General features: G+C 35.5%; 1 protein-coding gene across 1 annotated transcript; it reads right to left on the bottom strand.

The window, feature by feature from the left end:
• Positions 1–4,064: 4,064 nt before the first annotated feature.
• On the bottom strand, positions 4,065–17,458 carry LOC149782196 (heat shock 70 kDa protein 12A-like). The gene is made up of 3 exons (XM_089935082.1): positions 17,282–17,458; positions 5,688–5,993; positions 4,065–4,262 (listed from the first exon to the last, which is right to left on the bottom strand). Exons 1-3 carry the CDS (start codon positions 17,456–17,458, stop codon positions 4,065–4,067), a joined length of 681 nt encoding a protein of 226 aa, XP_089791208.1.
• Between the last annotated feature and the right edge of the window lie 587 nt (positions 17,459–18,045).

The raw sequence follows: 18,045 nt of genomic DNA on the forward strand, positions 1-18,045 counted from the left end.
GTTAAACTTGTGCTAAACATATGAACCCAAAATTCGATGTTAGGAAAAAAGATATGTAATTACCTTGAAATTACATGATGCCAGTATTATATATCAATTATCTGTCACTTACCCTCCACCAGGTTTAATTATTAAAGAACAAGGATTCGCCATGTTTTCCATTGTGTAATTCAATTTAAAAGATCAATTGAAGATTCAAGGTTTCTGCCAGATCTTTTATCAATAACATGTATATGCAAATCCGTGCTTTCGTGAGTAATTGTTAAATATACGGTGCGTTTTTCACGAGGTTAAGTCATGTCGAGACCAATAACTTTTAGTTGTCCCAGGAAGAAGCAGGGTTCATCTGATGTAAACTGTGCATCCTTCTTGGTACTCGCGTACATAGGAAAAGTCGCGTAATCATGTTCAGACCTCGTTGGATGAAATCCTGTATCTTCAAATATAATTTGACCATGTTTTATTAAAGAACCCTCCTCTAAAAATATTCTGAAAAAAATCTTTACACCACCGTCGTCTCCCATCTTCATACACTTTCAGTTTTTCAACGGGATGCTCCCCGTCAATAAACTTCTTGTTACCACCAAACCCATATGTGTATCTAGCCACTCTATAAACGATAGTTGATTGATCATGGCCATAAAGCAAGGCTCCCTTCAGCACCACGAGACCTGCATCGTGAGTAACCAAGACTTTCAACGAAGAAAATGTATCTTGAATAGCACGGCATAGCATCAGAAATTCAGAAAAACCTCCAACTAAAACGGCCACCGATATTCCATACTCCTCGTCATTGTAAAACATTTGCAGGTGTTCTAATATGCTTCTCACAGAAGTGTCAAAACAATCTTCTCAATAGGGAACTATCTAGTCTCAATTTGTTCCCTTTAAGTACATGAATATTGTCTGCGAACGGAGTTACGATTGATCGCGTAGGTTAGGGTTTCTTCGGTTTCACTCTGAAATGTTTCTGCTAATGGCATGGTGAAGGTGAGCTGTTCGGTCCCATCCGGAGATACCTTCCTCTTCTTCACTTCAAAATCACGCAGGAGTCCTTTATGGTCTTCAATTTCTGAAGAACAGGATTTCCGAATAGCTTGATCAGAAATTGTTTGAATGCTTCATCTACTTCCTGTCCTCCCCATGCGCCGCCTGTCGCTCTATGAATTTCTTTTAAGTTTCCGTCCTCCATTACTTCATAGATCGTTATATCAACGGTACCTAGAATGGCTAAAGATTCAAAAACTAATAACATTAGTGATCGATGAGAAATCGAATTGAGGTAAGCAGCAAAACAGTAATATATGTATGTGTATATATATATATATATATATATATATATATATATATATATATATATATATATATATATATATATATATATATCTTGGACTATCTGATAATACCAAAACCAAGCTGAATACTAGATGCATACCATTTATGACTTTCTGGCAACACTGTAAAAATACGTTTATCAATATAATGACTCAGATGGGGATACATTTTAAAAACACAATATGATTTTTTTAAAATAGATGAATGTACTTTGCTATCAATTACTTTAATATGAATATACCGATACTGTGTTTATGGGTTTAATATTAGGATTATTAATAATAGAATCTAGCCTGTTTATTTGAGTCTATGTAATTAGGGTTTCCCTACAAATATACCTGGCGTACCTGACATGTTCAGGGTTCTATATTATAATTTTATTAAGATACCTAATTATAGCAACATTTTTCTGAATATTTTGAAATTTGGATAAGGTTATTTTCCATTATGCAATATATTTTTTTTATAGAAAATGTTAATTGTAACCTGACGTCAGGCAGAAGAAAATATAATCTTGTTACTGGGAAAATTATTAATTCGTGCTAATAGATCCTGAGGCAGAATCCGTTTTATTATGTTTGTGTTCAGTAGTTCATTTGATTATTACTTCATCCAAAAGTATTTCTAAAGTACAATATAGTACTGTCATTCATTAACTGGAATTCAGTTCCTAACACCCAATTCAGAACATTTCATTAGAAAACAATGTTTATAATATTTTCGTTTTACTTGCAGTCCGATTTTATCAGAATTTACTTTTAAAAAATTAAAATTAACTTTAAAAATGAATATAAATGTCAATTATTTAGATGTAATGTCAAGGCAGCTAATTTCACTTTGATGTAGATCCATCTTCGAACTGTTACTAAGGACATGAGATGAGAAAGGACCGAAACATATTTCAGTATAATCAACTTTCAAGCTATTTTTATGATATTCCTGTTTAAAACTTTGAATTATTATGCTTTTCAAACTAAATGAGACATACATTTTTTTGTAATAACATTACAAATAATATTGCAATTGACTTAGAACGGCGTGGATATGTTTTAAACGTGGAATAAGGGATGGGGAACTGACTAGACTGTACCAAACAAATCAGTTTTGAAATCATGATGTCAATTGCGTTTATAAATATGGATAATGTAATTTCTCTGACATTTAAATTTCTTGACAGTGCTCTGTGTGTTATATCACGATTGGTTGTATCACACTTTTAAATTGACAGGACAATCTAATACATTTCTGTGTTTGTTGGTTATGGATGTATAAAACTGATTGTACCATGGATTTTGAACTGACACAATCAAGTCTTTGGCAGTTCTCTGTGTGTTGGTTAAGGATTTATCAAATTTGGTTGTACAGTTGATGTTAAGCTCGTTGTAACTCTAAATGTCTTTGAGTAAAAGCTTTAACCATCTTTGTAAGATAAGTTATTAATTAAACTCTAACATATAAAAATAAAGAAAACAAATGCTAAAAAGTGAAACAGTGTGTGTGTGTGTGTGTGTGTGTGTGTGTGTGTGTGTGTAATTGCCTCCTGCATCAATGACGATGTAACGAGTTCCGGGAGACAAAGGCACGATCGCTGTTTCACCATCTGATGACTTTGTCTCGAGAGGAACGTGTCAGCAGTATACAGATGCCGCTTCTGGCTCCAAGGCAATGAGTAAGCTGATCGTTGCTGATTCCAGCCTATAGTAAACAAGCAATATAACTTTAGTTAAATTCTTTAATCCACCCGGTGAATTTAATACTTGTTGATTATTAGCATGTTTGTCATGTATTATTTATTATTAATATTATTATTGTTATTATTATTATTATTATTATTATTTATTATTATTAGTAGTAGTAGTAGTAGATGTTTGTATTCAACGCAGTACGTACGTCTTCACAGGACAACTAGACATGAGCAAGAGCTGAATGTGCCCTTGATCGTACAGCTAACGGTAAAGTATATATGCGAGGCAAAACTAAATACGTTTACTCTTAAAACATAAAGTTTATCAAACGATACTAATTGTTCGTTCTTTTCTCTTTTTCTTTTTACCTATGCACATTTTAGCACATTTACAAGTACAAATTTCATTTTTAGGTTAGGTGTTGTGACTTGATGTCGTCTTCGAAATGTAATTTGGTCAAGCAGAATATACTCAACATGGTGTACACAGAGTTCAACTAAAGTATTTTTCACATTCATTGTAACAACCCATTTCCAAGCTATGGTCTGTTTCACGTTAATTGTAATCACTCATTTCCAAGTTATGACCTGTTTCACATTCATCGTAATAACTCATTTCCAAGTTATGACCTGTGTCACATTCATTGCAATATTGTAATAACTCATTTCCAAATTATGGTCTGTTTCACGTCCATTGTAATAACTCATTTCCAAGCTGTTGTCTGTTTTACATTCATCATAATAACTCATTTCCAAGTTATGGCCTGTTTCACATTCATCGTAATAACTCATTTCCAAATTATGGTGTATTTGACATTCATTGTAATAACTCATTTAGAAACTAATATATCTAAATGCTTTCAGAGCATTCAGTACTCAGCATGTCTGCGTGACATTGTAATTCAAGAAATCATTGTGTACGCTAGATATGATCATACAAATATCCCCATTGATGAATACATACATACATACATACATACATACATACATACATACATAAGATAATTAGGCTTTCACCTCTATGGCCGCATCACGCATAAAGCGTCTAGCCTTGTCGTTCCCATATAGCGGGCACTGTTACGACCCATAACATGTCTTCTTCATATGAAAGTTGACCTCTAATTATGGATGCAAGTTCCTTTTGGAGATCGTCTTCCAGGTATCGAATAACAAGACTTATCACCTTCATTGCTGACATCTCCTTCCCAGATTCATCCTTTATTTTTGTTTGGCGACTGAGATCCTTAAAAACAAGTAAGTATATTGCTATTGTCATAAATGGTTGACTTGAATGGGTTGCATGTTTTAGGTGGTATAGTGCCTCATCTTCAAGAAAATGTGTTTTAAGCAATATCTATGCAATGTCGTAATTCAACATCTTCCAGATACCGTATACCTATCCTTTTTCTGGATTTGTTTTATGATTATTATTATTATTCTATTTTACTACAACAAAATTCTACTTTAATAGTTTGTTTCTATTTATTGCTGCTTGACTGATTTTTAAAAAATATAATTTTCTTGATAGTTTGAGCTTTTTTGGCGGTAGAATTTAGATCGCCAGGAAAGCGAAATTAAGACCACGGCAGATATTTTACAGTATGCGTGATATATTATCTAAATCAATCAGTAAATCAACTATGCAATCATCCCCAAAGATACTCCTTTCTTTAAGAAATTAAAGACGTATTATATCGACAAATTTGCTTTCATTTTGCTCCTTTGTTGTTTAATACTCAGCTCTTCTTTACATGACAAAATTTTCTTTTTGGAACAGTTCCAAGCCAATATTATGTTACTAATACTAGCTTTTAAGCTAATCAGAATCTGCTAGTTTGTTATCATCAAAGTGTTATATCAACTACGATAAACATTTCATTACATACCGTTTAATCTTACATGGAGCTGTTCAAACTGAATTTCAGTATCACACATCGATATTTTTAAAGAAAATGAAAACCAATTTCTATAAATACCAATTTATTTGAATTTCATCCATACTGTAAAGCTAAACATATTTAGAAAGCATGGGAAGAGTGAAAGGGTGTTGTTTTTGTTGTTGTTCTTGTAGGGTTTAACGCCATTTTTCAGCACAAGATAGGCTATACATGGCGGCAAGTGTAAACGGTGGAGGAAGAACCTGGGAAAAGCCCGAAAAGAACCACCGACCCACGAGAACCTACTGGCAAGCTTTCTCACATACCGTACATGGCCTAACCCGATACTCGAACCCACGGAGATAGAGGTTAGATGGCAATGATCCGTAATGGTGAGCGCTTAAGACCACTTCGACATTCTGGCCCCGTGAAAAATTGACAGAAAGAAAGAAAGAAAGAAAAAAAGAAAGAAAGAAAGGGTGTTATGTAAATAAAAACAAAATTGAGTTTGAGTCTTGTTCCAAATCATACCTACATCATATCTCTAACACAGGAAGAAAAAAAACATTTGTAGTTTTGTGTACATACTTGTTTGGTATCTCGTTCAAATGCAAATGAGCTCTTTTTCTTTTACATGTTTATTTGTTAATGTTTAAAGAAAATATTTGAATAAAATCTTCATCAGCTGTGGAAAATTAACATACTTTTGTTTCTTGAATGTTTTATATAAATGACCGAATATGACATCTTTAACAGTTATGTTTTACGTCAAATGTCTGCTGGCAACTTACCCTGTCTTTGAAAAGGGCCATTTTGAATCTTCTAAAATAGCACCAGTCTTTGTGCTCATTGTTCTCAGACAAGGTGGCGTACTTGTCTTCAGCATCATAGCCAAAAGCATGCAGTGTTTCGTCATCTGGTCGTATTAAAGCTGTCGTGGGTGTTTTAGGAGAGATACCTACTCCACTGTTCCATTCTTTGACAAATATTTGTGTTGGTTCCGTCTGGTAATCATATTTGAAGGAGCACGCGCAACTAGAAAATGTAGTTCCAAAGTCAACAGCTGTCACTAGAAGCTTATTAGACTCCACAGAAGCCTGTACAAAGAAACTGTAAACCTTTTACCCTCAGAATTTCTAGATATATTGCAGCGATAGTGTATTTGCTAACTACAACACTTTTAACAAAACCATCCTTAAATCTTCACAATTTCGGTTGTGTTGAATAAAAGAATAAATTCATTAGATTAACTACCTTTTAAACATTAGTTAAAGGAACTCTTATTATCCGATGCAAGAGCCTGGTTGGAACGCGTCGTAGTATCGGAAGCACGTGACTTTACTGCAGGATAAAATAGGGGTAATCCGATTTCCAATGCTTTCATTCAAATTATAGCACTGTCCTCCTTTTATATAGATATATTATTAGGGGTCGTGCCAAAATGCTGAACAGTCTGATGAAGTCAGGGTTTCATTGACCATTACGCCTGCTGACCAAGTGCAACATTGATGACCTTTGTCATTGTGCTTTTGTTCTTCTTTTTTTCATTCATTTGGATATTTCATGACATAAAATTAATGGTACATGCATTAACTTCTCAGTTGTAGTAAGTTTTTTTGACACAGTGATTATTCGGTATCAAAACCCTGGCGTCGTAAATAATCGGACATTTAAACGTCTTCGTCGGTATTTCTGCAAAAGACCACTCTCAGAATATGATTGTCATCCTGTGATACTCGATTGATATAATTTTATATGAAATGAAGGAAATGATTCATTTATATCCTGTACGTTCTTTCATTGTTATTTCTATAGGTGGTGTTGTTGTTAGATGAACGCAGGATTGGAAAAAAGTATACCAGTTCTACTTTCACAATTAAATCACGCAAGACGTTCACTAATTTTCATTTCAATTTTGTAAAAATGAAGAAACTCAGACTTTACTATTGTCCCATTTATGTATCTATGTATCTATTACTACCTTTCAATAGTCTGAATTTTATTTCACTGTATTTTCCTCAACTCCTAATCATATTTATTATTTGTTATATAAATGGATCTCTGTTTTAATAAACAAAAATATTTATAACGAAATACAATCACAAACTCAAGTAAATTCTGAACAGAGGCAATAAGATAATCTCATTTTAACTTTGTACAGTTAAAAATTCTCGCTCAAGGGGATTTTCATTTTAAAACTCGAGCTATTTTTTAAAAAATCATTTTTAAATATGTCTTTATTAAGAAAAGAAAATATAGAAATTTACACATGGTTACACGTAGTAGTGGTATAGTGGATATTTGAGTAAATATGACTTGGTAATTTTCTATAAAGCAATTTAAATATAAAACTAACTTTTCCAGCTGGTTGTGATACTTTCTGTAGCCGTTAAACAGTCTGTCGGATACTACCGTATGTATCGCAAATATGTCATCGTGTTCCAAAATCATTTTTGTTTTCGAAACGGGTTTTGGGTTTCCTTATTTTGTATACTTTTGCAACCTCCTTTGACAAGCGCGAGAACAGAGTCAATCGTGTCATAATGGAAATCTCAAAATGAAAACACACATAACAAGCATTTACAGCGGCCATTGAAGCGTTTTTGTATGACCGGTCTCTAGTCAGGATCTGGTCCTTTCTGAATTAAACCCACCTTTAATTGCCTAGCGTAGAATTATTTAATCAGTTCATGCAAATATCAAACCATGTTTGCTTCCGTCGGTGCAATGTTTGCAATGTTTAAATGTCATCATCAACGGAATATTAGTGTTACATGAATGCTATCGCTTGGTTCATCTTCAGAATCTGCCATTTTACAAAAGTTAAAAGACCTGTATGTTAAATTTCCGGTGTATGTGGTGCTGTTTTATATTCGTTTCTCTGTTCAACTTGTAGAATTTGTTTTGCTTTAGTTTTTATTTAATCTAAAACAACATTTTAATTTAACTTCGTTTAATTTTGGATAATTCTGCCTTAAGTAAATGCTCTATGAGTATGGGCAAACTAAGCAAAATGTACTTATTTTCATACATAAATGTAATATTGTATTTATAAGTGAGAAAATAAAATAGAAATTTGGCGAATGTTCATATTTGAGTTTCATATTTCTTGCACATGGTTCACATTTCTTGGGGGAAAATAGAATTCCTCTGATTTGTCTTGTTTTAAAAAGAAATGTGCATATTCTATGAGAAATTTAGAGAATTTAGAATTTTCTATATTTTGATATCTGATTGATTTGAGTTTCAGAGTACATAGCTAGGTTTTACGTCTAGTGTACCTGTCATATAATATTGTTAGCTCTGCATGACTGTTTTCACTTGCTGAACTTCAACTTGAGAGGTAATTTATAGACGAAGAAATACGATCTGATGACGTATTTTACTGTTTTATATTTAATTGTCATAATTGCACTTCCAGAAAATAGTAATATCGACATTGTAAAAATTCATTGATGTATTTCATAGACAGCTAAAGCTTGTTTACATCCTCCTATTTCAAGTGCATTTCCCCAGCACACAGAAAGAGTCATTTCAGATAGCACTTAAGTTTCCTACTAGTCATCAAGACTAAACGTAATTCCAGGAAAGCAGTAATGGGAGACTGCATGGCGTTTATTGGAAGTTAACATAGATTAGAGCGGTATGGCGGTTATGTGAATGTAACGTGAGGATTCGAGATCATTGGCAATTATGGGAATTTGACATTGTGATTTGGGACAATATAGCAATTACGGGAATTTACAATTTTGATGGAACGTGTAGCGGTTATAGCAGTTTATCATTATGGATAGCCACTTTTGGAGTCTATGGAAATTTAGCAAGTGGGCTTATATGAAGGTCTATGGAGCATTAAGATTGTGGTACACTGTAAGGGTCTATATAAAAATAATAGTACGGACGTCTATATACCCTCACAGTATAGCGCTCTAAAGGATTTTTTAAATTGGTGCAAAACTAGGTTAAACACTGACACAAATGCAACTAATTACAATAAATTACTTGTTCTTAAAATTCAACACTAACACTATTGCAACCTAACACTTGTTGTTGATGTTATTTTTTGCTATACAATGTAACACCCACATAAACGCACAAACGGATGAGGGTAATATGTTATAAGTAATAATGACTAAGGCAGTCTGTTAAAGACAAACATCCACATATACAGACACACGGATGAGAGAAGACAGAGAACAGGCAATGGTCACTAACACGTGTTATTAATAACAAACAACCACGCATAACCAAAAGACGACCCAACACACATCCTAACTGCACAATACTCACTCACACACAAACACAGACTCTCATACAACTATACCACATGTGTAAATGGTATGTAAAGAATGTGGTACAGTTATGCACTCTAACGCCATTCTTGCAGACACACACACGTTGTTACAGACAAACACCTAAACAAATGAATGCAGGAAATGAGAGATGTGTGATAGTCTCTAACAAGCATTATTACAATCCAACACTCATTGTACAAACGAATATGAATATGGATTATATTGCATAGGGTCTGATCGTACTACCAACACACACCTATTATTCCAATCAACATCATCACTTACAATGAAAAGAAACGAGGACGGGAAGGGGTAGTTTATAATACATACAACTATTATGATGTAACTCCTTCTCTTTTTGAAACTACATTGTTTCTTGATGAACAATTCGTTTTCACATTCGTGTATAGGGCGGAAAGGGGTTGCAATTAGTTGTGACGTTTTGAAAAAAGTTGCACCTCCTTTCCTGACTCAGGCATCAGAGCGCATCTTGCTCATCGTTTCAAACGTGTGCTTTATATCCACCAATCTGGACATGCGCTGTCGTTTGGCGTGGCTCAGTTGCTGGAGGCCTGTTTGATGATGACTTAACTTTGGCATATTTTGACTAATGTGCATAACAATGAATTTCATGAACGTCATTTCACAAAAAAAAACTTCTTTTTTCTGATGATGACCATATATTCCACGTCCTCTTCTTTCTACTCCTTTTATTCTTAATGAAACCGCTCCGGTGGCCTAGTCGTCTCGGATGCTGGAGGTCGAGGGTTCGAACCCCGCAAGAGTCATGCCAAAGACTTATAAAATTAATACTAACAGATGTATGGCTGGGCGCTCAGCATTCAGAGTTTAGTATTAGGACTGGTTGGCCTTGTGTCAGGATAATCTGACTGGGTGGGACATCATATTACATGTCTGCAGCATGATGCCGTTGTGCTAGACATAACTTTAAACTACCACACTGCAGAGGTCGTAGCGATATGACTGAAAAATTGTTAAAGCTACGTTAAAATCCAAATCACACACACAGACAAATCACTCTTCCTGAACTTTCGTTTTTCATCGTGGTAATATATACCTCATTATAGGAACTGTAAAGCTGAATCGCTTTTATGAAATCTCTCACCAAAGGTTTCATGGTTGGCTGATCTCCAATCCTGATACGTTAATAGTCTATTTCGCATTGAACAATACAAACACCCCTAGGCAGGGTCTCCTCACAGAGACAGACAGACAGTGACGGAGAGAAATCGAGCGATACTTATAGTACTACGTAATGAGTACAAAGTACATGTATGACGTAATACGAGAGAGTGTTAACACGAAACATAGATCCATATACGTCACCAAAATGTTGCAAAATTTCACTTTTTATCATTACAAGATTGTAAAAGTACTTAAATATTTAAACTATTAAACACTAACTTTGACTTTTGTTGTATCAATGCTTTCTCACTCAAGTATTTTTTTCAAAATGGAGAAGTAAAGGGCTTACTATGAATGATACACAAACACATCATGATCCGACGATTAAATCATTTAAATATTTATGCGATTTCGTAATTTTTAAATATGTATAATATGCACATTTGTTGTATTTTGCACAAAATCTGATGGTATAAATCATCTGCTTATTTGAGATCGGTAGTTAACACTAAGAGAAAAGCCGGTATGAAGTCAAGAAAATATAATATCTAGTTTTAAAAGCGAGCATCGAGTTTCGACATTGATCTAAAAATTAGAATAAGTAGAATCATATGAAGAAAAGAGCTTTAATGCATAAGATAACATATATAAAAATGCACGAGTTTCTCATTGCATTTTAATTGCTTGCTCTTATCATATGAAATAAAACTTGTATACGTTACACTCAACTTTACATAACACTGTCTCCTCCTGGTTGATTATTTTCCTGAACATTCGTGCTTAATACATTTGAAAAGATACCCCACCCCCATCATATGTATGAATCTACAGCTACAGTGAATTTGTAGAAAGAAGTTCATATTTTTCCCCCATTCAAGCCACTTTCATCTACGCAAATATCGCATGTTACATTTTGTATGAAGTTGTACGTTTGCAACATTACGTGCATGAAAGTAAGAAAAACTTGTACAAAAACTACATTAGAATATTGCCGGATTGTAAATAATTGTATTCTTTAAAGGCTGAGTAACAGAAATCATAAAAAATGCTAGCAAATCGTCGTTAGAGGCAAAGAAAGACCTTTGTCGAAATGACGTGATCAAAATTCAGTGTAATTCCAGTGTGTTCCGAATGGGAAGATAGGGCAGCCTATTATACATGAAGAGGTGCAGTACATGACACGGACAGATTGTATACATTAGGCTGATCCGTCTCTTATGCGTTGACGGAGTGGTGTATGGTTGGAAATTTGTGAAACATGAATGAACTGAATAATTCCTGGCAAGACTTTAATTATGTTGTGTAAATTAAGCAGGTCTGTATAACAGGTTTGACCATAGTGCAAATTTCAAAAATTCTGTCAGAATAAAAACACTGTTGATATATGGAAAACAACAGTTGAAAATAGTCAAAACTAATCAAATCAAAATTATTAAATCAATATTGGTTTCATATCCACTCTATCCACTCCCTCTCATCCGATATAGAAACACTTCACGAATTTAAAATTTAAAAAAGTAAATAAAATAATGTCGCTGTTAACATCATATCCCATACAGGTGGGCATTGGGGGGGGGGTCTTTTTTTTGGGGGGGGGTGTTGGGTTTTTTGGTTGGGGAGGTGCTCGGTTGTGAGACCTCTTGCGTGCTATGGTAACAGCAGAGCTATCAAACACTTTGTTATTGTTAAGAAATGCTCCAATTATCATGCCTACTTAAGAAAATGACCTAAAAATGTGATAAACATCGATAAGAATTTCACATGTATAACTGTTTTAGGAGTGCAGTTGTTGAAACTTTAGATAACTTTCTGATCGGTCTTGTCAAAATGCATTATATAGACCCGTATGTAAATCGGATACGTTTGAAGGTTGCAAATGAATAACAGGTACAGGAGCGCACAGTCGACATATCATATAACCCGCTTACATATCGTTGTTAATTTGTTCTGTGTATGTTTGTTTTATTCACAAGGAGTAAAAACGGTAGTCAAACTGCTCAAAACATTTCCCCAAGAAAAAAATTCAGAGGATACTAAATTAACGTTTGGCACACAAACTCCTATTATGTGGTTGATAAGACATGAACTGAGCATACATACGGTGTATCATGCAATTTTTTAACAGATAAGAGAGCGGTCAATATTTAAAAAGTGAGACTGTAAGTTTTACGACATTTAAATTGAACCTGAAAATTCAAAGTTTCCTTTCAAATGGTAGCCAGTCTAACTTGTATGATGTTTTGACAAACTATACAGAGCACTAAACTCCTTCTTATTATGGGAAGGGTCACGTGATCACATATCTGGTCTTACCTGCAAATTGTAATATGCTAAATATAAACTAGAAGGTGAAAGTCATTATGGAATGTTGACACAAAAGACTATCTTTATGCGAATGAACTTTTTATAAAAAAAAATAAAAGAGAGAGAGAGAGAGAGAAAGAGTGTAAGTACTTTGCTACCATCCACCCTGATCTACGCAGAATAATGTCCTATTCAGTTTAATATGTGCAAATCTGGTGATTGGTATTTTGGTGAAAACTTAAACTGTATAGTATTATTATTCATATTTGACAATGTTTTAACTGTACAATCACATACACAAACAGTATTGAGAAATATAACCTGATGCTTACGTCCGCACACTAATGACTTCATCAGCAGACTGGTTTAATCTCAACTGTTAACAGCACTCGATAGAATCCTGAACGATGTTAACTAACAGACTGTCCCAGCAATGTTACAAGATTGTTCCAGATATGTGACAAGGTTGTAAAAAGTGTAAGCGGATGGGATGTGTGTGTGTGTGTGTGTGTGTGTGTGATTTTATTTTTTAACGTAGCTTTAACAATTTTCCAGTCATACCGATACGATTTCTTCAGTGACAGTTTAAAGTGATGTCTAGCACTGGGGTATCATGCTGCAGACATGTAGCATGATGTCCCACCCAATCACATTATCCTGACACCAGGCCGACCAGACCTAACACCCAGCTCTTACTGCTGGGCGCCTAGCGAGGCAGCTGTTAGTAAAATTTTTAAAAGTCTTTGTTATGGCACGGCCGGGTTTCGAATCCACCACCTCCCGCATCCGGGGCGGACGCTCTAACCACTAGGCCACCGGAGCGGTTCATGTAGTAAGTAATATAAAATTTAAACTGAACCTGAAAATTCAATTTTTTTATACACGAAGATCTGTGCAAGATATATTTTATCTGAATGAAGTGAAACCTACAAAATAAGATAGATGTCAATATAAATGACTAATCTCAACTTAAAATATAACTCTTTTCTCTGAGTATGCATTCCGATTAGTAATAGTATTAATATTTAACTTATCCAGATTTTCAGTCGTGGCTATCGCATCGTAACTAGTCAATAAGAATGCTCCATTAATGCCTTCTAAAATATATGTATGCTGCATGATAGGGAAATTAGTATATTCGAAAATGTTCGAGCTTACTGTAAACTATCGGTTATACACAAATCAGTTAAACCCTTTTTTTGAAATGCAATATCTCTGGCACAGTTTAAGCAGCACAACCATACGAACGTCAGGGTAAAATACCCGTGCTTACAGTGCATTTAGTCAATCTCGCCGCAATGTTATCTACAACGAGGTACATGTTAGTTCAGTTGCTTACCCAGAAAAACAATTATTCACCCTAGGTAACGTTGTACGCATGCACGAAGAAAAGGATCAAATCGTTCTAAGGCGAAACCTGTGACACTATAATATGTGTTTTGTTTGGGGGTTTTAATCTGAAATGTTTCTGAAAGTATTTCAATACACTCCTTTACGACGAAACTACCAACATACCAGTTCACTTAAGGGGCCCCGAGTGGCCGAGTGGTCTAAAGCGCTCTCCGTTACAGATCACTGCCATCTCACCTCTGTCTGCGTGGGTTCGAGTCTCAGCCAATGTGGTTATGTGAGAAAGCTTGCCAGTAGCTTCTCGTGGGTCGGTGGTTCTTTCCGGGGTTTTCCCGGGTTCTTCCTCCACTATTAATACTGGCCGCCATGTATAGCCAGCCTATCGTGTGCTGAAAAATGGCGTTAAGCCCCACAACAACAACAACAACAGTTCACTGAAAAGGTACCGTGGTAGGCACTACCGGAAAACATATGTCATGAACAGGTGGTATACCGATAATAACGCGCGCCTCTAGCACTATACTACCTTACTTGATAATAATAATAGTAATAATAATAATAATAATAATAATAATAATAATAAATACTCGTTATAGAATCAAAACCTGTTCACAGATGAAATTAAAGTTTTCATGAAGTTTGCTGTATCATTTCGGACTGTTGAATTATCCCCCATCCCAGGTAGTTACTGAAAACATTTAAGATTGCTTAATCGATAATCTAGATTTTATGGATATTTTGAAACCTTATTTTCTATCAAGAGGTACAATGTTCAGTTATCGGATTATATTTGGAGAGAGAAAGAGAAAAATATCTTGGAGGTTCGGTCGTGACTAGGCAACAATATAATCAAATTAGGTTGATAAAATGAGTGTTCCCACGAAACTAATTCAAGGCATATCTGTATATCGGAATATCGGAATAAATAAGTGAAAGTGGAACCATTTTATGGATTGATAATGCTACGGTCATATCCGTAAGTGAATGAAGAATTTTTAAAATGAGACAGAGAGCATTATCTAGATGATTGACTTTGATAGTTATTTTCTGCTACCGCCCAGATAAATAGATAGACAGATATAGACAAGCTACAGACTCCATCCGCCATGGCTTTTTAAGCGAGCAATATACCCATGTGCAGGCACGCTTTAGTGGTTGCATACGGTATCCATCAATACACCACTCCAGACCTGCATAAGAAATAATGAATTTACTGTATCAGCAGATAGTGCTTTAGGAAAACCAGGCCTCTGCGTAAATATTTTTATTATATATATTTACTTCTACTTTTTGTAAATCCGTGCTGTTTTCATTTGTGCTCGTAACTGTCTGTGATTTTCCATTTCCACCAAAACTGTATAAACTCAGCCGCACTGATTGTTTATCCTCGATTGTCACCGTGTACAGTTTAGTTATCATATTCACACTGCTCTGTGCTGCTGCAAGCATTTTGGGCAGATAGGTGCTCACGAATGCAGTCGCGTCAATATTAATTTGCTAGCAACACCAGGACCACCGGTTACTATCGATGTAACTCAGACAAGAATACCGATTGGTGGACCTACGATGGTTGTTGTTGCCGTGATTACAGCTACACCTAGACCAACAGCAAGACAACAAATATCATCTACAACCAAAACATGCGCCTTTGTATTTTATAATCAGAACGGTTCTTGTGGTAATTTTATCTTACAGCTGATATTCCGCTTGGATTATTTCTTTACGTCGGTGAGTGTCCATCAGAGTTCTTCTATTAATAATAGTATCGCGTATTTTAATTGTATGACAGACAGGCATTGTCCCGTCTCATTATTACGCGCAGTTGTGATACGCGCACACACTTCTAGACAATTATTCCTTTTTACTTGTACAATAGTCATATTGGCAAAACTGTCATACCATTGTAGAAAACCTCTGCTCGGGAACACTTTTCTCCAGTGATTATGCTTTCCGGTTTTTTGGAATCTGATTCTTTTAAACAACACGCCGATTACACCAGAACCTTTTGCATCAAACGATTGTCTTTGCCCAATAGCTTTACTCGAACAAGTGCATCCTCGTTGAATAACAGACGAGATCTTTTTTCCCTCAACTGAGTCAATGTCGGTTTAAAACACTCGCTGGTGAACGTAACTGGGGTGGATACATCGGTGAATGCCACTTCGCCATTGTAGATATAATCCTTAAGTGCTTTAACATCTGGGGCTGCAGTCGGCGTTTGCACGTGCAATTGCGATGAATTCAAGCTGACTTCAATAACAAGTGGAACCAAATTGTTATCGATGTTTACATCTGCTGCTAGTTTGTCCAGCACCCCGTCGGTAAATTCTGCAACCACATCACCGTGGTCTGAATCCATTACGTATACATTATAACGATAAAATCTAATCTTAAAGAAAAATACCAAAGACGGTTAAGTACCCGTCAGGATAAATGTTGAGCGCTTAAAACTGAATTTCATCTCCGGTAACTAATGATGCTGACAATGCAACTGTATAAAAATTATAAACATCACTGTCTGGCCTGATTACAAATGATATTGGTGGTACATAGTCATAATCAAGACGTCGCTCATCATATATCAACATTCAAATTCGACAACACTTACCTTTAGTTTCGGTAAGGATACACAAGTATGTTCCGGACTCGAGCACCTTTTAAAATGTGAGGTTTATATCTCTCAAAACCTTTTTCAAATAAAGAAGTTGAAATAAGGCGACCATTCGCTAAGGTTGACGTTTCAACTGGTTTCCCTCTTTCTTTGATTAATATGGTTTAAATTAAACTCCATGAAGTTGCTACGCGTGGTGGTACGGCCAAGTTAGCGATTTGTTCGTCTACAGATTGTTTCCTTGTTGCATTAGTATCATCAACATACTCTTTGATGTAAGCCATCACACACACCGTCGTCTCTGATTCCCCCGTTTTCGGTGACTTCAACCAGGTTCTTTACTACACAATTGCCTTTGAAAACTTGACAATAATATCTTGAATGTCGACATTAGACTGCATTTTACCTGTTTGACCCTCAAAACTCACAAGCTCGGCTGGGTCAACGCTGAAAACAACACGACTTGTAACCTCATTTAAAGAGTGACAAGGACTGTTGTTAAATTCAGGTTGTTAATGCCGGTGTCACGTGTGTGTGGCACAATAGATGTAAGTTTATTTCACATAAAGACACCACGAAAATGTTAACACCGCGAGTAAATCAAGAATTGTTAATGGACGCGTAATTTTCTGGGTCAGGTAATTGAAGACTTATGCCGATGGTATTTGACGACTTGTACCTGGTAATCGAAGGCTTCTTCCTTTATTATAAGACCACAAACTGCCTTTTTCAACACCATTCCTGATACAGTTCCAATAGCCCATAACGCCGCAGGTTTTGCAACCTCTGGAGCCACTGCTGATAACAATGCTGGAATCGCTGCAAGGAATGCAAATATTCCATCAGTCTTTTGCATTTGTGTCACCTCTCACTTACATAATGTTAACTTTACTGAGGTATTATTTTTTTGCCGCAATAAGCTGAATAAGTTGTGTTTGGGTCAACTACATGGAGACACGTCCGGTCAATTTTACCGGATAAAGTTTCAATGTGACCCCATAAGTGCTTTTTATTGCCTATTTTGTATTTTCGCAAGTTGATTTTCAGTAAGGCCGACCTTCATTTCGTGATAGGAGATTATTATTAAAATACGTAACAGGTTTAATTATGAATCTGAGAAAATTCTATGAATTTTCCACAGATGCATCGATCGTCATCATTCGACTACCAGCACCCTCCAACAACAGTCTTGTTAAAAAGTATCACAACATAACATCTGTAATTAGCACCAGACGCACCTATACATATATGAAAGTACATGTGGACGACGGAGTTTCTGAACAACTCCAGATGTTCCAATGAAAGGTAATAAATCGGGTACAGTGACGTCATGTTGGGAAATCTGCAAAAAAAAGTCAATGTTTTGATGCGAGTCCATATACGAGGACAGATTGTTAGATTCACGTGCGGTATAATTGGTTTCAGAGTTAAGCCGAATTTCTT

Source organism: Sinohyriopsis cumingii, chromosome 15 (genome assembly GCF_028554795.1).
Source record: "Sinohyriopsis cumingii isolate HCF-2022 chromosome 15, ASM2855479v2, whole genome shotgun sequence".
In the NCBI taxonomy this organism is placed as follows: domain Eukaryota; kingdom Metazoa; phylum Mollusca; class Bivalvia; order Unionida; family Unionidae; genus Sinohyriopsis; species Sinohyriopsis cumingii.

Bases quoted from the DNA above. Each gene is read 5' to 3' on its own strand.
- LOC149782196 (XM_089935082.1), bottom strand. From the start codon at position 17,458: ATGCAAAAGACTGATGGAATATTTGCATTCCTTGCAGCGATTCCAGCA. The intron at 5,994-17,281 runs GTACAAGTCGTC...TTCTTTGTACAG, and splicing joins AAGAAGCCTTCGATTACCAG to GCTTCTGTGGAGTCTAATAA. The intron at 4,263-5,687 runs GTAAGTTGCCAG...CTTGTTTTTAAG, and splicing joins TGGCCCTTTTCAAAGACAGG to GATCTCAGTCGCCAAACAAA.